The 23320-nt window shown below is 38.5% G+C and overlaps 1 protein-coding gene across 1 annotated transcript in view; it reads right to left on the bottom strand.

The window, feature by feature from the left end:
- brinp2 (bone morphogenetic protein/retinoic acid inducible neural-specific 2) overlaps positions 1 to 23320 on the bottom strand; it is a 188085-nt gene that overhangs the window by 47894 nt on the left and 116871 nt on the right. The window contains exons 4-5 of the mRNA XM_029453600.1: positions 22071 to 22252; positions 12568 to 12673 (exon numbers count right to left, since the gene is read on the bottom strand). Of these exons, the coding sequence (XP_029309460.1) occupies positions 12568 to 12673; positions 22071 to 22252 (288 nt within the window). The remainder of the gene's footprint in view (positions 1 to 12567; positions 12674 to 22070; positions 22253 to 23320) is intronic.

Consider the following 23320-nt stretch of genomic DNA (forward strand, 5'->3'; position numbering starts at 1 on the left):
ATTAAAACATAAAGCATTGCATGCATCTTTGACTGCTGGCTCTGAAAGCTTGACTGTATTCACAGTCTTTACAGATACAGTTGATGTTATGAACATTTTGTTTTTAGCTCTCAACTAAAAGGATTAAACTGGATTAAATTGTTGTTCCATTGAAAGTAGCAAGAGTGGAAGCAATATTGTTAAAGCAGTGGACAATGACATTGTGATAGACCTTAATGTTAATAACAAAAATAGGCAGATGATCTTCGCTGTCAGCAGAACAAGCTTAGTATTATTGTTTGGCCCATGTATACACTTTTTTTAGTATTATAATTTATTATATATCGAATGTATTTGTTACTTTTCACCTTTGACACACATTGTTATTGCAGCGGTACATTAGGATTCAGCAAAGTGCTCATCTTGTTCATTATGCAACTCACATGTGCTCATCTCAAATACAAAACCTACACTTCAATATATAATACTTCACACAATTTGTCTAAGATGAAGCCCTATTTGGCATGTCATATAATTTGAAGCCATACAAGCCCCAGCAATACAGCCTGTATGAATGTTGCTGAGGTGGGAATTCTATGACAGCCTTATTTTGATTAAAAGAGGCAGATACACAAGATGTTGTTCAAATAAATGCCTTTTCAGCAGCCAAACAATCAACTTTACATGAATTTGAAAGCAGACTGGTTTTTATTCTGAACACTATGTATTTCTTAATGAATTCAGTGATATTTTTCTGTGTTATCAGCCTAAATATTGCAGCACGGAGCCATCCTCTAAACAGTCATTCCATTTTAAATGAATTTTTCAGAGGAAGTTACAATGAACAAAGGTTTACATTTTTAATGCCAAGTGCCGTATTGGGTGCCAATTTGTCTAACATTTTGGAAAGTAATCCAAGACACTTAATTTTCTCAGAAAGCTCAATGAAAGAAATGCTTAAAGAAAGATTGTATTGAGTAACAGAAACTGGTGGAACAGAGGATGTGACTCTGTCCATACATGCATGATGTACACTCCTGGTATAACATTGTTCCACTGAATGACAGCATGTAACAATACAAGTTTCATAATACTTAAAAAAGAATCTACTTCGCAAATGTTTCAGGAAGAACAAAATACATTTAACATATTTGTGTGGTCTCAAAGATACAGACAATTCAATGCAAACTCCATCTTTAAATGTCCCAATCACCTACTGTGTATTAGATAAGATCGGGAATGCTTGTGTTTTTCATATAACGTAGAGCCGAGAGAGAGTTTAGCTCTGGCTTAACTTTACTGTGGACTGTGATTGTCATGTTGTATTTAAAATATAAATGCCCGTAAACCTCCATTCTAAACATCACAAGAAATGTTGCACATAGAAGGGCATGGTGTTAGGGAAAAGATTCTCCTTAACTCAATCATTATTAAGCTTCCAGGTTGTTACCTTCCTTTGTATTACAGTTTGATTTATAGTCTATCTTAACTTGAATTATAATTAATCTAACATTGGTGTCATTTTATTAATTACGTACTGCTCTGTGGAGGGAGTATTAAGACCACCATTTAATCACTCAATGAATCAATCACTCATGAATCATCCTTACTGTAATGCTTCTGAGCACAGAGATTTGCAAGCAGGACTCAGAAGGCAGAGCACTTGAAAGCAATCAATCGTTTACTTGGTAAGAGTTCAAAGAACAGTTCGGCGACAGGTAATCTGTCATCGAGGGCAAAGTAAGCAAGGGGCAGGCGGGCGAAACCGGGAACAAGCTGTGGTCAGGAAAAGGCAGGCAAGAAAAAATGCTGGAACGCAAAGACTGCATAGTACATTAGGTCATCTGGAATGTGACTCGGGGCACCCAGTATGAATGTTATCAGCTGATTGAATGGGCGTTATCAGTCGTTATCTGCCACATAGACCTATTCACACAGTAGATTACCGAAAGAAGAAATAGGAGAAGACGTCACCGACCTCTAGCGACCGTAGTAATAATGACATGAGCAAAGCTGGAAGTCAGGCGACATTTTATAAATAGCAAAAAAAAAGAGTTTAATTAATGAATTTGCTCTGTGATGATAAGAAGATGTTAGAAATGATGAATGAAAAGCAACTGCTCCTTTACGTTGAAAGGAGCCAGTTGAGGTGGTTCGGGCATCTAGTAAGGATGCCACCTGGGCGCCTCCCTAGGGAGGTGTTCCAGGCACGTCCAGCTGGGAGGAGACCCCGGGGAAGACCCAGGACTCAGTGGAGAGATTATATCTCCTCACGCCTCAGGATCCCCCAGTTGGAGCTGGAGGATGTGGCCCGGAGAAGGGAAGATCGGGTTCCTTACTGGAGCTGCTGCCCCCGCGACCCGATCCCGGATAAGCGGTAGACGATGGATGGAAGCCTTAACCTTTATAATGTGGGTTCTTGGCTGGCAACAGTAGTACACACAATCTGTTGTGTCTTTCTTTCCAGGCACCTTTTTCCAGTTCCTACCATGAATTTCAGGACCTGTCAGTGTATTTCTCTGATGGAGGCATTTGGGTCATTACCCATAAAGCTTTCCATCCATCCACCACAGATTTAGATCACCCCAGTAGACCAAAAATAACAGGCCCATGGAACCAGAAATAACAGACCCAGGGAACCAGAAATAACAGACCCATGGTTTCCTTTCGTTCTATCTCTCAATCTCCAACAGAGACCACACTTTCCACTTTGGGCAATTGGAAGCTCTTAAACCTCCCTCATTATCACCACCCAGCATGTTCATATCAGTGTGTGTCCGAGTGAGTCTGTGTGTGTGTGCCCTCTCTCAGCCTTTGCTTTAGTGGGTGCTTGGTTTGCTTCACTGGAATACACTCTCTGCTGTAGAAGAGATGGTGTTGGTACCATTGGAGTGTGCTCCTGCTCTCAGAGCCTCAGGCTTTGGCGACTCAGCTTCAATATACGGTACAGTACACGGTTTGGCACAGATGTTGCTGCATCACACACTCGCTCTGTCTCTCTTTATGCGTATCTCCATGCCTGCCTGTCTTTTTCTTTCTTTTCTTGTGGCTGTCATTTGAATTTTCTGCAGAATTGTTGCAAAGAATGAAATGCGTATTTTCTTCAGCTAGGTTTCTGGGTTGTTTTGTGCTCTCTTGCAATAGTTTTGTGTTGTTTCACAACATGGGGATACATGCAAAATGCAGGGCAGTAGGGTAAGTAAAGTAAAAGGTCTCCATAGCCCTAAGTTTTTTTTCAAAGGATGAAGTTTCACCTGGCACCCTTCCTCTACCTCTCTATATCTCACAGTTTATTTAAACAACCTTTACATTTGAGACTATCATTTAGGGCTGTGATGTCAAAGAAGGCACCGATAAGGAATTTTTGCAAGCGATTTATATGCCGTGTTATATAGTGACAGGTGGTGTACTGAGAATTTGTTTCAGTGACTGCCCAGAGTTAGGCCTGAGCAGAGAGAGGCACTTGACAGACCTCTCACCCTGCAGGAGCTCACAAGTGTTGTACAGCATCTGTCCCTAGGCCCTGCTACCACTATTGATGGAATTCCAACCGAGTTCTAAAGGCGCGTTCGGGGGGCTGTGGGGGATGATCTATTAGACGTTTTCCTGGAGTCCCTGAAAAGGCCACCAAGCAGCTGTCAGCAGGCAATGGTGTCATTTCTGACTTAAAAGTGGAGCCTGCAGATTCATTTTTGTGCTGGCATTATAAAATCCTGTCTCGATAATACACTGAGAAACTACTTTGACTGTGTGATACATTGGGGGCAAGCCTATATTGTGTTCCAGGAACATCTATTATGAACTCATATGTCATTCACCCAACTGGGATAGAATTGAAGGGGAGTGTTTGCTTGTTGTTGAAAATGAAAATGATTGCATGAGTTTTTGAAGTTGGAGAGGGTTTACTTTAGTGGGAAAGGCTTTTGCATTCAGGTAATTGTGTCATGGTCAAGATCAATTGAGGAGAGTCCTTTCTCTGGTTTGAACAGATTTTCTATTACCTTTACTCAACATGGAGATACTGACTTTGTGAGTTGGTGTCAAACATACACTGAGGATATTGTACATAGTACGTGATGTACAAGGACTATTGGAAGCCTTGAGCAAGTCTGTATGAAAGGACCTCCTCAATAAGGATGGACACGTGGAAATATGAGAGAGTTCTTAGGCAGTGAACAGATTAAAGGATTCTAACCTGTATAGCTGGTGATTAAAGGAGAGGACAGGTGACATGAAAGTACTTTCCAGGAGAAAACGGACATAGAATAGGGAAGGAATAAAGGAAAAGGTATGTGCCAAGTTATCAGATCGTAGTGGTTGTTGCTTTGGTCTTTTGAGGGTAGAATCCTTGCCACACATAAAGTGACGGCCTATTCTCCTCAGCACCAGTGCAATGTTTCCGAGACCCTGCAATTACTCGTAGAGGTCTGAGAGGAGGATATAAGTGTCAGTTTTGTACCTACTAGTACAGGAAGGAGATCGAGATCTGGTGGACTTACAAAGTGAGTTTTATTCGTTTAAGCCACAAGTGAAACAAACCTTATTGTTTTATCTTAGGCTGGGCTTTTTATCAGCCCAATATCCCAAGAATTACATCTATATTGGATTTCACACCTCACAATTCATGTCTAATGGCAACATTCAGTACCAATGCAGGAAGTAGTGTGCCCTATATGTATGTGGAAATGTAGAAAGTAAGGGTGTGAAGGTAGGGGTCTTAGATAGGCATGTAGTAAAGCTGACTTTCATGTAGGATTATATGATTTCATCCAGTCACTGACCTGTAATTAACGTTCATATTTTCTCCTAACCTAACCATACTTAACCATACCCTAACCAAAGTGTATTTTCCCTAACAACACTCCTTCACTAATCGTAACCACTATGTAGTTGCCATGCCCACATATTGTATGATATTGTTGTTCTCAACTGGTGATAGGGTTGGTGGCTTTCAATCTTAGTTTTAGCTAGTTCTGCTGTCTCATTGTTTTCTACAAAATATGGGGCCTTACTACAGATAATTTCATCAGGTGTTGCAGGGAACCTTTGTGTTCAACAGAGATAGTTCTAACCATGACATTTTATGCCAAAACTCTATTCACCAAAGGTGTTCCACGTCACAAGCCGGGATTCTTGAATGTAAAATTATGAAGACCTAGCAGGACCATAACGAAAGCTTGTAGCAAAGAAAATACGGAGAAGGTTTATTCACAGGGTCATTGCAACAAACAGATGTTTACTGAAGCACAAATTGATCAAACCATATGGAAAGGTTACACAGTATGTTCTGGGGAAAGTTACACAAATTGTGCAACATTTGTTCCGTGATTGTGAGGTTTTGAGGGCTTGATATGGGCAGAGACAAGCTGATGTGAGATGCAAGGCATTGTGCTATGAACTGAATGTACGTCAAGAACAAAGCTTTACCTGATCCAATTTTCCGTTCTACCTACAGCTGTGTCTGACACTTTTCCTCCCATTTCTCTCAGTTCCTATCACCTTCCTTAAAAAACAAACCTTTTCTGTGTCCTTTCTGCTTCCTAACCTCCTTTTCTCTCAACCCAGGAACCACAGGAGGTCAATGAAGTAAGAGACCACATTGGAATGTTGCACCAATCCTGGGTCTCACTCCTTTTGTTTTTCACCATCACATTTCCTGGCCTAAGCCCACCATCAATACCCATTCAAACCTCTGTTCAACCCATTGCACTCATCCTAATCAAATGTCACCCATCATCGCATCTTATTCCTCAGTTTCCGACCCTCTTTTATCCCCCCTCCACCTTACTTGCCATTCCAATTAACGTGTTTGCAAACATCAAATTACATGGTCTGTGTAAGTGAACATTGTACTCACCAAAGTGATTGCTAAGATATGGAAACACATCGACATCACAACAAGAAACATGAGGAGGTATAATAACATGTGTTATAATGGCTACAATTATTCAATTTACGTACAATAATTTGGAAAAACAGACACTGCCTAATCATTGCAGTGTGACTGAAGCCTTTCACCATTTTTCTCCATTACTTTGGCTCATTTGTTGAAACTGTCTCAACATTCTCTAACTATTTCATGGGAAATCACAACTCTATTGCATGTCTGCAAAAACTATTTACTCAACCCAAAACACTTAATTCATGCTTCAAAACCTAGTTATTTTGTCAGTAAATTGGCCAATGCTACCAATATGAAAAGTTGCGAGAGCCATACTGGTCAACATGTTATGATGGGTTTTTTTTCACGCCTGGATATGTATATTTTACATAAATCTTCACAAATCTTAAACACTGACTGCTTACTGTACTACAAAAGAATGTCAGTTTTGTCCAGCTCAACACTATTGTGTTTATTATTGCACTGAGCCTTTTAAATGCCGATTTTAACATAAGGTAAAGGTTTACTGGTCAATACTGAACAATACTTTAGTACGAAGAAAAATAATTTGCACATTTGTATTTATACAGTACATTTTGAGTAGCAATGTGTTAATGGTACTGTAAACAGAACATTCATCTTTGATCTTTGGTCTTTCAAGTCATAAACAGTAAAAGGAAGATTTGCCAAAAAATGATATCCATGCCAAAAAAAAACTAAATAAAAACATAATGAAAAATTCTGCAGTAGTTACAGTATTTATGGACTGTTTTGCATAGGAAGGCTCAAGCAATGAAATAATTTGACTCATCAGTTTTGATAAGCCACGTGCAAGTGGTTATTGTGCAAATTATAGACAATAGTACTTACTCTTTTGCACACATGTACCAAAACACGCAATTTCTTGAATGAATGAGAAACTCAAATCTGTTGTGAACAACAAAGTAATTGTTCAGGGATTTTAATGTATTGTTTAAAAAAAAAGAATTTGTATACAAGAATTGAGTCAAAGCGAATGAGGAAAAACTGTAAAGGATAGTTCTTGGCACAAAGGGAGCTGCTTAGATTCATTCCAACACATTGCAAGTGAATGACGTCACTGCAAGTCCCAGTAAACCTTCTGTCAGGGGCAGCCAAGCTGTTCACCAGGGATTCGGGTATAAATGATATGTAGGGCACAGATACTGTATTCGCCGAGTCTGTATTTCTTTGAGTACACTTGCCTTCGGCTGGAGTTGTCCTCTATAATACTTAGTCCACATGGGTCATTGTGATGAGAGTGGTGTTGCTTTCTTTGGTTTTGTGAGTGAAGATTATGTAAACTAAAGGCTGCCTAATGATGCCAAGTGATGCAGTAGTCTCAGTATTTTTTTATATTCGCTCCCCACACACTCTTGTATGTAGATACCGGACTTGCTTTCCCTAGACTCTTGATTTGTTGTTGATACACTCATACTGAAGCGCACCACCCACACTCAAACACACACACACACTAACATACACAAAATAACTGCACAACTAAAGAGTTTTAAGTTTGAAAGCAAAAAGCCTTGCAAAAATATTAAATAACAAATAATAATGACTTTGCAACCCCACTTAAAAGTGTAGCTCTGAGTCAAAGCTAAAGTCAGGCTGTTTCTGACAATAATTAACGGTGAGAGAAGGGTATCTACCGTTTGCACCAAAGCAGTGGTCTTCGTTTTACAAAAGCACTCACAAACACCCAGGCAAAGCCTAAAGGTACACAACACATATACAGGCAAAGCCTAAAAGTACACAACACACACACACACAGAGTCAGAGTCATGCAATCAGAGTCAGAGATCAGAGAGTGTAAGAATAGTGGAGCGTTGAAGCATCCGGGAATAAAAAATACAAAGATACTTTTTCTACTCGGTTAGAGAATATACAGCATTGAAGTTTCTTCCATATCAAAATGATGTAACACTTTTCTGTCCTCTAACTCTGATATATTTTCTACTTTTCTTTTATGATTTATCAGCGATGCAAGGGCTCAAACACAAAGAGGCTGAGTAGTTAGAGTGGTTCATTCTGTTACGAGAGGTTTACATGTAGGAATTGAAGGAATTACTGGGAATTACTAACAAAGTCAACAGTTATATTTGAATGTATCTTCCCACAGAGATACCCGTTTTAAAATAGTTTCCCCCATAGGTAGTCTTTCCATAACAAATGACTACACTAAGCACCTAAATACAGATTTAATTTTGTGTTACAAAAGCCAGAAACAACTTGCAAGATCTAATTGTTGTTGATTGAGCTGCCAGTAAAAGAGTTCTGAAATCCAGTTAAATAGAAGCCATCAGGCTAATTGTTTGGAATTAGAGGAAAGGTTTACCCTTGGATATTGCAGTGGTTCTCCAATCCCATTACAAAATGACATACAATAAACACATCATGCATTACACCATTAGTAAATAGAATGAAAGCTTAGGTCTGTAGCGGAGCGCAATAAAATACAATATAATATAGTATATGGAATTCATATAGTGCATTTAAGAAATTACATTTCGGACAATCTACAACCAATGTCTTAATGTATTCACAAATAAAACTTCCCTAGGATTGAATCTGACCAATGGTGAGATGTTTCAACTATTGTTCCTGTGCTAAAAATACCAATATTGATTGTGAAACTTTGATCTATTTTACCAGTCTCTCAATGTAAGTGATGGGTCCTTACAAAAATACACTTTTATTTACCAATTTGGAGCACACTGTTTTGTTTTTACATGAGATATGCTCTTATTTGTGCTTTACCTGTACTCTCAGTTTGAATTGGGTGGGGCTGCACTGGAAATAGGTCATGTTTGGTTAATAATGATGTAATAATTAATAATAACTAGTCATTAACGGCAAATTTGTGCAGTTAAGAGATTGGGTAATCCGACTTGGAACATTGTCTGTAATTTGGTGGGCAGGTAGTGTACAGTGGGTTTATTAGAGCTTTTTCGCTGCAAACAGCTGGCTGCTGCTGGAAATAAGGTTGATCAGATAAGTATCAAGTAAGTATCAAGTAAGCACTATAATTATAAGTAAGTATGATAAAATGCCTACACTAATTCAAGAGCTGCTGGTCCTGAAACCAAGCTATTTTTGTTACTTTGTTGGATGGCACACTGTAGCCAGATCCCCTGCTGATAATACTCATCTCTTCAGAAGCACAGGGCACACTGACTGCATTCCAACAACACTAATGCCTTTGGGCTTTACAATAGAAAAGCAAATTATACTTCAGCTTTGGAGAAATCTGAAGTGTTCACTGAAGCGTTGGCTCAATGAAATGTGTGATACCTCACACTTGGGATTAGGTACAGTCTCAAGGACAAACATAAATGACTAAAAAGTTTGGTCCCCCTTTGACTCTTTTTTAGAAGAGGTTACAGATCAGTGCTAGTGATTATTCTCTTAAAGGAAAGGGGAAGGCTGGCTGGCCAGGGAGGTTAATAGTATTTTGATATTCCCTCCTTTCTTTTATGCTCTTTTAATATGTTTGTCCATTAGAGAGTCTGCCAACACGCCTGTACTTTTACAGTACGTGCCAAAAGAAATCTTCAAGAAATTTCATTATTTCAGTAGAAGCAGTTTCTGCTACTGCATTATTAACACCTGAAGTGATACAATCCGCAGAAGATTGCCTCAGAAGTAATGAGTTGTACTTTTTTTGCTCGGTCTAAAAGTACAATGGGAATAAGGTAGTTAGCCACTCTAGTATGAAAATAAAAAAATGCTGACTCCGTTACAAATCCAAGGGAAACGACCCTATGAGCCACTTGTGATTATCAAGTGACCCTTGAAAACTGTGAAGTACAAAAAAACCAAGGTAATTCTGCTTTGAACAAACTTTTCTGTCTGATATGGGCTTTCCATTCTCAGTGTATGTGCACCGCAGACTTCAAGTTTCCACATCATACACTGAAGAGATTTAAGGTGAGCACTTTCCCCCTGTTAGCACATGAATGTGAAAACAAACTCTGTACATACACCATTCTGCACAGTGATGCTTCAAACATGCAAATGAATTAACAATAGAGAAATAAAACACATTTTTGCAATGCCTTCAGTCAAGATGAATGAATCCATAATTTAAAAATAGCTTTAATAATTAAATTCTCCTTCAAAAGTAAGCCGATTCTTTTGTCCGTGCAGTGTTTGTGCGACACCTGTAATGATGAATATGTCAGCACTACGGCAACATCGACAGGAGAGAGAGAGCACCGGTGAGGGATTGAGCTTATATGGAGGAGGGGGAAAAAGTGCGACACTGAAACTCAAAATTTCTTTAGATTCCATGTCAAAGTAAAGTTACAGTTTAATGAGCAATTTCAACCAATTTGAGTGTGGTTTTTTTGCTGACACGACGCGAAGAAAGGATTCATGTTAGTATGTGGTTCTGACGGGGCGGAAAGGCTTTAACTGCTGATAGGAGGGTGGATAATCAGCAAAAAATATGAGTTTTGAATTCTGGGTAAGTGCGTAAGGAGCTGAAGAATAATAGTCGTGGAGAATGGGGGTCTTGCATTGCCCCAGTATTAAAAGGATGTGTAGTGTTTACTGTTCACTGACCACCTCCTGCTCCATCTTGGCTCATATGTCAACATTTAACAGCAGTGTGCACGGCTCACAAACCATCAAAAACATAATTTGAATCATATCCTCACATCAATAGTACACCAGTTAAATATAAACCAGTGCTGTTGTTGTAATACTCATCTCGGAGACGTGGGTTTTTTTTGTTTTTTTTAAAAGGCCATGCTAAAAAATAATCTGAGTTTCATGCAATGTCTTGCCTTATGAAAATTGAAATTAAACTGTGTTGCTGTGAACTGACCGGAATTAGAGCGTGGACCTAATGCCAGGTGTGTGCGCACATTTGGATGCAAATAGGAGCCTGACAGACCGGGGCTGTGATTGGTCTGTCAGCCAATTAGGCTGATTTATAAGGAGCCAAGCAGACCTGCTGATGCAGCATGCATCAGATGCCATCCACTACAGGCACAGCCTCATTTCCCAGATCACCAACATTGGCCAATTTGAATATGCCAAGCTAATGGTTGCTCCTTTCTGTAAACCTTAAATAGTTTATAACCTTATTTATACACTCAGACCCCTAACCCTACAGCTTTCCCCCCTTCTTCCTAACTGAAGATTTCTCCCTGAGTGCGATCATTTTTTATTGACTAATAATAGTAAAGTTACTATTGTTGTTCTTGCTCTTGAGTGAAGTGATGACAATGGTTATTGTTATTTTGTTGTATTTATTTATTTACAACCTGGGTGCTGCAAAACACAAACTCATGCAAAATGTGTTCAAAGCAGAATTATCTTTTTTTTTAAACATGCCTGGAGAAGATCTTTTGAAGAAGCTCTGACATTACCTTATTTTTTTTGTACTTCACAGCTTTCAAGGGTCACTTAATAATCACAAGCGGCTCATAGGGTCGTTTCTCTTGGATTTGTAATGTCAGCATTTTTTCATTTTCATGCTAGAGTGGCTAACTACCTTATTCCCATTGTCCTTTTAGACCGAGCAAAAAAAGTACAACTCATTACTTCTGAGGCAATCTTCTGCTGATTGTATCACTTCAGGTGTTAATAATGCAAAACACAAACTCATGCATACACCTTCGGTATCACAAACTTGCTTAAGATCAACCCACCTCCTCACTCATTTAATAATTTTTCCCTTTCTCTTCTTAATCAGTTATAAACATACACACACCTAACAAATACACACATGTGCCCCCTTAGTAAAAACTGTACATGCTAACTGGTTTGCATATAAATAATAACAATAATAATGTTGTAAATATTGTTTTTGCTTGTTCCGTGTGATTTCTATTTTCCATGTTCTGTCTATTCCTATCTATTGTATGTCACTACCTCTGTTTTCTGTACTGCCCTTTGCACCAAAAAAGAAGAAAAATAGTAGGCTCTTTAATACTTAATCACAGCCATTGATTTGCAAAACAATGAAAGATGCCCTGCTGAATGTTTTTAACAAGAGGCTGACACCGTGACACTGGCTTGTTAGCCACAAAGTAAATAGAGAAGCTCCAGTTAGGACTATAGTACTGTATGTATTCATTCAAAACCTACTGCACAATAAACTCAATTGCACCAAGTGTTGCACAGTTAATAAGGTTTTCAAGCCAAGAAGATTACCCAGACTTTGTTTAGCAGCGTGATTGAATGTCAAAGAGAGGTTTCTTATTCCGCCAATAACCATCATAAGAATAATTTGGTGATAAGTTTTATCAAACAAGAAGGCTAGTCCATGAAGCACCACTTCAGCTTTACTTGTGTTCCAGGTGTAGTTGGAGGGGTCAGGTTGGGGTCAGTGTGCCCATACACGGTCCATCTACAGCCTGGTAAGATAACCCATTCCCCATGAGACCGAGACCCAGTCAGGCAGAACAGACATATAAACTACTGCAGCGTAAAGTAAAGGGTCATCCCGGCCAACTACTACACACAGGAGGTGAGAGGCTTGGCAGGCTGGTGGAGGGAGGTGGTAGCAGTGTGTGTGTTCAAATGCATGAAATCCCTCAGTGGACTTTTTCTTTCTGTCACTGTGTGTGTGTGTGTGTGTGTGTGTGTGTGTGTGTGTGTGTGTGTGTGTGTGTGTGTGTGTGTGTGTATGTGTGTACAGATTTAAGATGAATGTGTGTGTTATCCAGCCTTACCCTTTAGGTGGATCTTATTTTCCGGACTGTGCACCAACACCGAGCTAACCGAATCCAAGCTGTCGTAGTTACTGCAGCCGAGAGGACCCGTCCTTGTTTCAGTTACCTAGGAAACAGAGAAGGGACAGATCTATTTAATATATATGTTTTTATTTTCATTATGCCACATTAGCAGTGCATGAGGAAGGTGTTTGTTCCCATTTTTGGCGGACAAGTACACAGCTTGTGGCAGGCAGGGTGTGTGAAGGCAGGCAGAGGACTGGATGTGGTAGAGAAAACTATTGCCATCTTTTGCTTCACTCCCACACCTGCAACCACAGCTGCCTACAATGTGCCGGCTCTCTCGCAGAGAACAGTGGAAGGGAGGGAAGAGATAATGTTCTTTTGTTCTGATAATTACCATTGTTGCATGTGTGTGTTTGAAAGCTACAACATGTGTAGTTGCATCAGATATTAAAAAGGTAAGATATTAAAGATGTTGGAGCAAGCATTATGAGATTTGATGTTTGTTCTGGATGGTCACACATCAGTACATATCTACAATTGCCACTTCTTTGGAACATTTATACATGGCTAACAGAGTATTTATGATTTGTCGATTTATTTTTACTGATCAATAAGAGAGAAAACAACAAGCAAAGCACAATTAATTTTTTCATGGGAGAAAAAAACAACACAGCTGGTTGACCCCTATGACCCCAGTTCCGCCCACTCATTGCATTGTTTATGTATCCTGCCTTTAAGCATTATGTTCACATGCACGGTCCTTACACAGTTTGCCAGGGACAGAGTATTTTGACCAGAATCCCACAAACTAATAACTGTGTAGTGGGATAATTTAGCATCCAAAGAGACAGATATTTCCCTCAGGAGTTGGGGGAGACCAAAAATGGAGCTAAAAGAGAGAGAATATTGGACTCACATCACGTGAACACAACTATGATGCTCCGTAACTGCTGGATGTGAATGCAGCAACTGTTTTCTAACAAGTGATATGTCAAGGCTGTGTTCAAAATTTGTTTCCGCTGTGGCTCAAGTGGTCAAAATAAATTTGTTATTCCAGGTTTAAGGTTGGATAGGGTTTGGGCACAATTTTTTTTGTTTGTTTTTGTTTTAAAAGGACTTCCTATAAGCTGCTTGATATCCTTAAAAAAAAAGCATTTCTGTACTTTAGTCAAAACTGTTGTCATTTTATAATAACCTCTCATGCACCTTTATTTTACCCTTATGTCTTTCTGCAGGGAGTTTGAGTCACAAATGGTGTATTTTCATCAAGAGAATGTTACAAACTAATACACTGAGCTGAAGAGATGTCCCTGACATGTCTGCTATCAATTAAATTGTCAATTAAATATCCATTATAGTGCAAACATCATGCCACAAACATAATTAGTGCTTCTATAATACATATCATGGACAACACGATCCAAAAACAACATCCTACTTGACATGTTGTGAAAGACGCTTTGCTATATGGCAGCTAAAAAATGAAGAGCAGACACATAATGAGAGAAGCCTAGAGGAAGAGGTATAAAAGTCAAGTCTATAAAGACATAAAGGGCAAATATGTGGGAGAGGCAGAAATGTTTAAAGATCAAGCCTGAGACAAAAAGAACATGAGGAATAATGACAAAAGAGCAGAGAAGGAAAAAAAGACAAAAGAACATTAAGGATGAATGATCAAGGATACAACCATAGTTTATTTCCAGTGTGAGTGTTCAAGATAGTACAATTAGCCTTATAAGATGGATATTGCCTCTGGCGAAGCCATTCTCCAGCTAAATCACGCAATTTGGCAAATGAAGCAATCTGTGTGAATTTGACATCCTTAAAATATCCTTGTTCCTCCCATATGCACACTTTGCATTAAGATAGCATCTATTATAAAAAGAAATGGAAGTTAGCCTTCAAAGCGCTACAAAAAGATATACATCTCAAATATCTCAGAGAGAGAAGTCACTGAGATGTAGTTACAGATTAACAAGACATAAAGGCGAGAAGCAAAGGGAGATTAGTGGAGGGGGGATGGGCCGTTTTCAGTTGTTGTTCAAGATGTGGGTGCAGATAATCTCTGCTTTGATAATAAAAAAAAGACTTAACTGTTGCTTCTCATTATATATATTATATATTATATTCAGCGTCTGGAAAGTGTGGTCAGACTGAACTAAAATGGAATTTCTGAGGAAACATGTGAAGTCAATGCAAAAATGCAGGTGGATGCTAATAGGGACTGATTATTGATTTTAGATGTAACAGAGATGCAGCCAAAGAGGGCATCACACACAATGAAAGTGTGTAGAAAAGTCCCGATCACAAACTACACACGCACAGAATGTCTGCAGCTCCTCCAGCCACACACTATGGGAAGCACTAAGTTTAATTACTGCCGAATGGTACAACATGAGAAGTCACCATTTGTCTTAGTAACTGTGTATTTAAAAAAATAATTTACTTTAATACAAGAATTTCAGGTATATTTTTCAGTTTTTACTTAATCTCTCTCTGCTTATGTTGATTGTGATTTTTACTGTCATAATTTATATCCCCTTAGTCTGCACTTTATATATTTGACTTGCTTTGTTTGCAGAAACCATGAAACACCAAATACACGCTGGGCTTGATTGTAACTCATGTGAGGAACTTCAATGAGAACCCACTTGAGAGCTGCCATCTCCGTCAGTGCCTTTGTTGAAAACTCCCAAGAGCTCTTCACCGAGTGAATCATTCAACCTGGGCCATTTTGTTTTTAATGTTTATTCAACAATGTGCATTATTCAAACATGGGTAGTGAGTAGTGTGTGTTTTTCTCATGACCCTAAAAACATTTTTTTACATTCCCGTTGCTGTTCCTATTTCAACAGTCATATTAGAATTGCTGATCTAACAAATTATTAAAGACCTTAAATTTAAGGCTTTTTACATTCTTACGCTGATGGAACCTCTTTATCGATGCAACATGCATCAAGAGATTGCATTAGTCTTCCGTTTAAGTTAAAACTAAAATTTGGATTCAAATGGGCTCCTACGTATTAATCAGAAGGCCCAGCACAACTCACAATTCAATTTGTATGGGTAAAGCTGTATTACCAAGTCATTACTGGCCCAACAACTGTTTGTGCACCAGTACTCCTTAATAGGTTAAACCAGCATGAACAAAAAGTAATGTAACAAGCATTCATTTAAAGAATAAGGCAGTAACTGTACAATCTGATGCAATCCAATACAACTGTTTTGCCATAAACTCTACTTGTATAATTTCTATAAACAGATATATGCATGTGAATGCAGGATCTGAAGGCAACGGAGTAAGATTTTGGTATCGAAGAGTTCTGGTTTGTGTTTGTTGTACTCTGAGTAGTAATGTTTGAGCAGGCCTTATTTGCATGCAGGTAAACATTTAGTATGGAGAGCAAAAGAGGCGGAGCGCATTGGCTGAAATGCATTCTCTGGACCAATCGGTTATCTTCTGACATTTTATCTGCGTTCTTATGTAGAAAGCTGTTATAGAGATTAACCATAGACATTGTCTCTCAACTCCATATCTTCATCATTTTATGCGATTAGCCAATATTTAGTATGAATTCTTGAGTTATGGCCAATAAACGTTCTTGTGAAGTCACAGTGACCTTGACCTTTGACCAGTGAATTCTAATCATTTGTTTGTGACAAATTTGAAAAAAAGTAGTTCATTAGATAACACTTTCACAAGAACGTGCCAGACGTTTGGACAGATAAACAGACAGACAAACGGACAACACCAAAACTAAAAGGAAAAATTAAACTATATACTTGTGACACATTTTTTAAATATGTCTTCAAACAGAATAAATGGGCTTTGGACTGAGTGCCACAGACAGGGCGGGGAAGTTGAAAAGCATTGAGAGAAATACCAACACATCTTTTAATGGGATAAGCTGACTTTAAGAAAAATATATAATTATGCCTAATCCTTCAAGAAATAAGATGATTAGCAATGTGCAATTTATGACTTTCTTCTATCACATCCAAAAAAACAGTCTCTCCTGCTGTATGACATCATTGAATATAATGTTGACACCACAAAGAAATGTGGGAGATTTAAGTAACAGCAGAAGGTGTGGAGATTTAGTACGGACATTTTTCAGGAGTATAAAGCTTTTTACTTTATTTATTACATCGCTATGTAGTATATTGGTCAATAAAATGTTTTTCATTTGTACAAAATGTTTTTACTACAACATGATGAGGTTTTATAGAAGAGTAAAGTGTCTGGCTGCAGTCTCCCTGCTGATTTTGGCTCTTGAAAATGCCAGCACTATGGTAAAAACACTGCCTCTTTTTCCTTGCGTCACACACAGCCACTTCCTCTATTCTTTCGAAACAGAAGATTTCACACAGGTGTTTTCGGAGGGGCTATAGTTTGTCTCACAAAACGGTAGTCTAAACCAAATGTGTGATTGAGCTTCCTCCACTTTATTACTGGAGATAAAGATAATGTATTTCACTCCCACCTACTACACAGTGCGGCAGCGACACAGAGCCCAGAGGCGTACATGGACACAGGTCAAGTACATCCCACTCAGTGTCACTTCCTCTTGGGGGTGATGAGTTGATCTGGCAGAATACGGCGCGGCAGGTGGCTTACCTACCGGAGATACTCATTTAGCAGAAACATGTAAAGGATGCTCCTATCCAGGTGGGAGTGGTTGTGCGTGTGCGTGTGCGTGTGCGTGTGTGTGTGTGGGCGGGGGGCAAAATCACTGGATGTTAGCTAAGCTGAAAAACAAGACGTTTTCTCTTGCCTGTCAATGTTCAAGGAGGAAAGCTGCTGCTGCTGCTCGTCATGGACAGGTAATCAGAGTGATAGTATTAGTATTTTCAAATAGATATTACATGATTATTGCAGGTTGAGAAAGAATACAAGAACATAAACACATAGGTTGCATATTTCTATATGAACATACCACATGGTTGGTAGCTTAGTAAGAAGTCGAATTGTTTCAAGAAAATCTGTTTTGTTGCATTACATCATAAACATGCAAATCTATGCAGCTACATATTCCTCGATTGAATTATATTATGTTGTCATTAAGGGAAACTGTGGTGTGAAAACAAGAAGGTTCAAGCATGGATTTCTCTTTAGTTATTGTGATCAATGACATCAGGTGTAAAACTCAAAGTACTTTAAGTACTAGCCATGATTGACGTTGACTGTGCGTCAGTTTTCTTTAAATCATTTTGTTTCGTTCATATGTAGTTGACCCCAGCCAAACATTTCATCTTGTATTTCAGTTAATATTCATAAAGATGTTACATGTTGTATGTATCGTTAAGTTAAGTTCATTCAGTCAATTCATGAAACTTAGATTAGTTGACGATTTAAAAACACAAGAGAGGGGGATGAAAATCACAGTGTGAGGATGTGGAAATATTTTAACTAATTATTTGCCCATTAGGAATATTGAATCAATTTTCATCGCCAATATGCAAGGAATCTCTGGCTGTGTGTGTGTATGTCCTTCTCGCGTACTGTATTTCCGATTAAAATCACACATGGAGGATGTATTGATGGGGACCCAAGGGAGAGCTTTGTCAAATTTGGTGCATTCTGGATATGTATGTCCATGAATGCTGGATAACTAACTAAACTCTTCTTCACTGCCTTGGAGTCAATGAGCATGAGTGAATAAACGTCAAGAACAGAGTCAAATTATGTACGTTAGTAAGTGTATTTCACCACAGCTGTTTCAGACCATGACCATGGGTGTGTTTTTTTTACGTAAAAAGGAGCGTATTTCACCGGTGTTTCAGTGTGAAGTTGTTTGTATCAGCGCTTCTTGAGAAATACCACAGGCCAAGCAATTGTCAAGATTAAGTTTGGAAAAAACAGTATTATTCATGAAGACTTTAAAAACACAGGGCTGTGTGGGTGTGGTGAGCAAACAACCGCACAACATTTGTAACATTCTGACTGATATTATGATTCAAGCATTGCTAAATCCTGATTGGTGCACAGAAGTCATGACATCATCTTTTTGGAACGGAGCCCGCTTACCTCAAACTAGTGAGAACAGTAAGCGTGGACAAAAACCCAAATATAGAAATATGTGTTTAAAAACGTTTAGTGGAAACCGTGTGTGTTTATGTGGGAGCCCATTGCTCGTAGTAAGAAGCTGATTGAGAAAAAGGATTTTGTGGGTCATGTTGCTTTTCTAGAATTATTTTGGGGAACATTTTGGGTGTTTTTTTAAAAAGAGATACACTTGTCTTGCCACCTGGACTTAAACCAGGAATGGTACAATTACATGGTCAACATCGTTAACCCCTAATAAACGCCTCTTGGATAATAAACAAATGCCTCTTCAACAATAAGGAAATTAATATGGGGGTTTTGATTAAAACATTTTTTTTAACAAAATAAAGCCTGTGGCTGTTATCGCATAAATAGTACTTAAATCTGCTCTGATGCAGCTCAATCTCAAAAGCGAAACCAATAATTCTGAAAAGAACCAAAAGACCAGAGTTTCAGGCAATTGTGCATTAAGTCAAGGAAGGACCAGAATGATCTGGGTGTGTAATTCCCCACCTCTCTTCTAAAGACAGGGCGTCCTCACACTCTGGTTGGCCATGAGGGGGAATGTACCAAGCTGCTCTCAATTCTTAATTAGCAGCCCGTCCTCACACCCTGCGCAACAGGTGATCTGAATAATCCTCCTATCCACTCAGGGGAACTGTGATAATCAGCTTAAAGGAAAAATGGGGTAAAGCGAAATGACCTCAAGTACCGAAGAATGAGGGATGTTTCAAACACCTTGAGATCAGATTTTTAGCTGAAAACCAATGTTGATTTAAAGTGAATATAATTAAATGTTCATATTCTATCAATGTTTAGCCTTGGGTCAAGTTTGAATATCAGAAGCTGAATGTTTCATCACATCTTTAGTGTTTTTTGATTTAGACTAAGTTTCACAGACTTTAGCCGCGGTTGAAGCACCGTGGACAACAATAAAACTCAAACATGCTGGATTTCGTATTTACAGTCGGTTGATTCCTTCCTCTCACAGTCTCTTGAGCTCGGGCTGTGATCTCTCTGTTTCTTCTTTCGTTCGCACATGGTACCTCTGGGTAGCTTTAGTTTCCTGCCTTATGTTATGCTGTTGCATCTAGTAATCCCCATTTTAATGTTACTTTTATTAATGTCACAAAACTGCTAGCAATGTATGAGGTGGACGTATGGGAGGACTTTGTTGTGTCCTGGCTGCTGACAGCTTGTGTAACGAATAAATCAAATAAATCCCCTCTTGCATTTTAGAGAACTATTTCTCTCTTATGTCCTTTCTCTTCACTTGCTGACAGAAACACAAAGAAAGAGTGGTTTTGTAAGAGTTATCTTGAAAACCAGAACTCACTAAAAAAACTAAACTCAACCTAATCAAGAACAGCGGTAGTGTCATATACAGTGTGTATATGTACGTATATATATATATATATATATATATATAATAGCTGCACATTTCAGAGAAAATTTCTAACGGTTAATTTCTAACTACACTAGATTCATTACATCATATGTACTTTCACGATATCCCTATTTCCACTGCTTTAAATATAAATATCGAATATTTTGCAACTTTTGAATTCTACTTAAATTCCATTAATATCATTCATCATTTTGCATTAAACTAAGCTGCAATCAGACTGCAGAATCTGACGAAGGCATGCTGTTAAATAGGTAGGAGAAGCAGTGCGCAGGTGACTTTGTACAAAGTGTATTTCAAACAAATATCTCTGGATGGATTGAAACAGACTAACTGATGCGGAAAACAGATCGCAGTGGTTGCAATTTACTTATTTACAATTATTGATTTCTTTTCAAAAAGATAAGGAATTGTTTTCTTGCAGCAGCAGCTTTTTTTAGCTTCTCCCCACAAACAAGATTTCAGTTTCTACTTCATTCAGGCTTAGCAGATAATGTGTTTCTCTGAATGCTGAATCTGTTATGAGATGGGGCATTCATACTTGAAATTATTTATTGTTTTTCTTACATATCAAAGTGGTGGTTTGCAGAAGTCAATTTTAGACAGGCAGTACAGCCTTCACTGCAGTAGAGTATGTTAAGATGCTGTTTTCACTCAGATTCCCTGTAGATAATATGTTCTGAAAAATGTTGGGAAATAAAATATATTTTCAGTCATTAAATTTCAATTTCATGTTCTAATACTAATCAACCTTTTCTCTCTACTTAAAAGCAATTTGCACCAAGTACAGGAAGATTTTGTGTTCTCTTTTTTCATGTAGAACCATTCAAGCAATCAAGGGCTTCATTGTTTGCTTTTATAGTGATTCTTGGAAATAAAATTGGTCAATCTCAACTCTGCATCGTGCCGCATGCAACGTTTTCAGGGACGGCACTTGGAAATGAGTCACCTTATTTAAGGTACACACAAAATTGCCACCTAACCATTACTCATTTCAATCAGATTTGCTATTGAAGTTGAAAGCACAGTCCACCCACCCACACACCTGATGTCATCGCACAAGAGCCAACAGATCTGATGTGAAAAATATATCGCTTGGTTATGCTTTGCTTCCAGTCGTCAGGAGAAGAAAGAAAAGGATTTAAACAAGGTAAAACCAGGCACATGAGATAATCTGATTTATTTTGTGTCCTTTGAGTGGATATTGTACATAAATGTTCCTCTTTGCAATTGATTATGAAAAGAGCTAAAGTCTGGAGATGATTTTTGGCTAAATGCCGACTCCTCACGCCAAAGCGAGTCGAGTGTTGAGTGTGCAGGTAAATACAATGAACCGTGAGTCCCTGAAAATAAGTGTCATACGTGCTTAAAAAGGTGTTAAACCACTTCAAAGTCTAGTGTCAGAGCCACTTTGTGCCAAAAATCCAACAGCTTTTTACAGAACTGACGATAATTACCAGGTGTTCTAACCCTCATGCATACAAGTTAACACGCACTTGCAGGAGAGAACACACCAGCCTGTAACACATTCCAGGTGGCGTACAGTAGAGTACAGTATGCATAAATACACTTTTCCCACAGAGACTTTAAAAGAAAACTTGACATTTGCCTCGCTTTAGTGCCTCTGTGGGTTGCAGTGCATACACTGTGCTTTAAATCCAGCCTGCCATTAAAAAAAAAAAAAATGTCCTTGCAAGTTCTCTCTCGTCTCTCCCCCAGCTTTTGAGCAATGATGGACCTTGAAAATAATCTTTAAAAAAGATTGTTTGTGTGCATACATTGAGAGCAAGCACAGCTATTTGTTATAGGTGCAGCGCGGAGTAATATATCCAAAAGGGACAGTTTTATAGGAGCGTTAATGTTTGCGTGTCTACCTTGATGGGTGGTTGTTTGTGTACCTGGAGAACTGCAAACACAAGTCTACATAAAGCAAATAAACACAGGTGCTGTATACTGAAATACTGATATTTTAGCTCTTGTTGAAAGTAAAGAATATGTATCTGTATATGTAGACTTTGTCTCTCGATGTGTGCATGGGTACAGTACCTTTATAGCAGAAGTGGCAATCTGGAGATGGTGCAGTCGCCGTAGGGTGCTCTCTCGATCTGTGAAGTAGGAAGCAGCCAGCTGATGGAGCAGCTCCAGAGACACCACAGAGCTGTTGCTGTTACCCTGAGACTTCTTATTCAGCTTCTGCTTGTCCAGGAAAATGGTCAAGGACTCCTCTCCTGTGGATCAATAATCAATCAATAAATAGAGTTACTTATTATTGGTTACATTTATTACTATTTTCTATGATTATGTTATTGAAAAAACTACTACTTTTTTATTTAATCTCATTAAATAAAGTATTGAATCCTCTCGTTACATTGCTTACAAAGGGGGAATTACTGAAGGGTCACTTCAATTATAACAGTTCACCATGCCAGAGCAGCAGGCTGATATTATCCTTGGGAGAAATTAAGTGACATTCTGCTTCTGCAATTGTCATTTCTTTGGTGGGCCTAAACTGTCTCTCTGTGGCTTTGTGGTTGTTCTGCTGTGAAGCAGATAATGCATCATTTGCTTTTGCTTCGCTAACTTTCATCAGCCAATTACAGAGCCATTAACAAAGCCATGTCCTCTCATAGTGTGTCATAACATACTTGTGTTTCTCTTTTCTTTCTTTGCATTTTTACATGGATGAGGTACATATATGAAGTGTATCATGTTTCTCATGAAATCATGTACTTAAAAAACAGATGCTGATCTATACGGGAATGGGAGTGATGTCTTAATATAACAATCATCTACAATCAAGTGTTTCCAAGTGTTGCTGATGAATGTCAGTAACTCCTCTATTATCGAAATACCTACTAAAATTGCAATCCCTCAAAAGAAAATTCACCTGAGTTTGGTGCAAATATATAATTCATGTCCTAATCAATGAGAAAATGGTTTGTGTAAAAAGTTCAGGCTTTAGAGTACATCTATTTATTAGTATAAGTTTTCTTTGGTGTGTCACAAATTCATCATTCAAAAAGTCAGAGAGAGACAAAGTGGCTGGGTTTAAAATGGTTCATTTTGACACAATAATTTCCTATTTACAATACAGGGCTTTCTGTATCTACCCCCTTCCTTTGTACTTGAGTGCTCAATTCATGAGTGTAAACGTATCCACTATACTATAGTGTGCTCAAAACCTTCCACAGTGGAAAAAAAATGGTTCAAGGCACATACACCAGCTGAGAATTTGGAATAAGTGTCTGAAATCTGAATTTACTGAGTAATCTACTGCGACTATTTTATATGGAGTA

Source organism: Cottoperca gobio, chromosome 17 (assembly GCF_900634415.1).
Source record: "Cottoperca gobio chromosome 17, fCotGob3.1, whole genome shotgun sequence".
Lineage (NCBI taxonomy): Eukaryota > Metazoa > Chordata > Actinopteri > Perciformes > Bovichtidae > Cottoperca > Cottoperca gobio.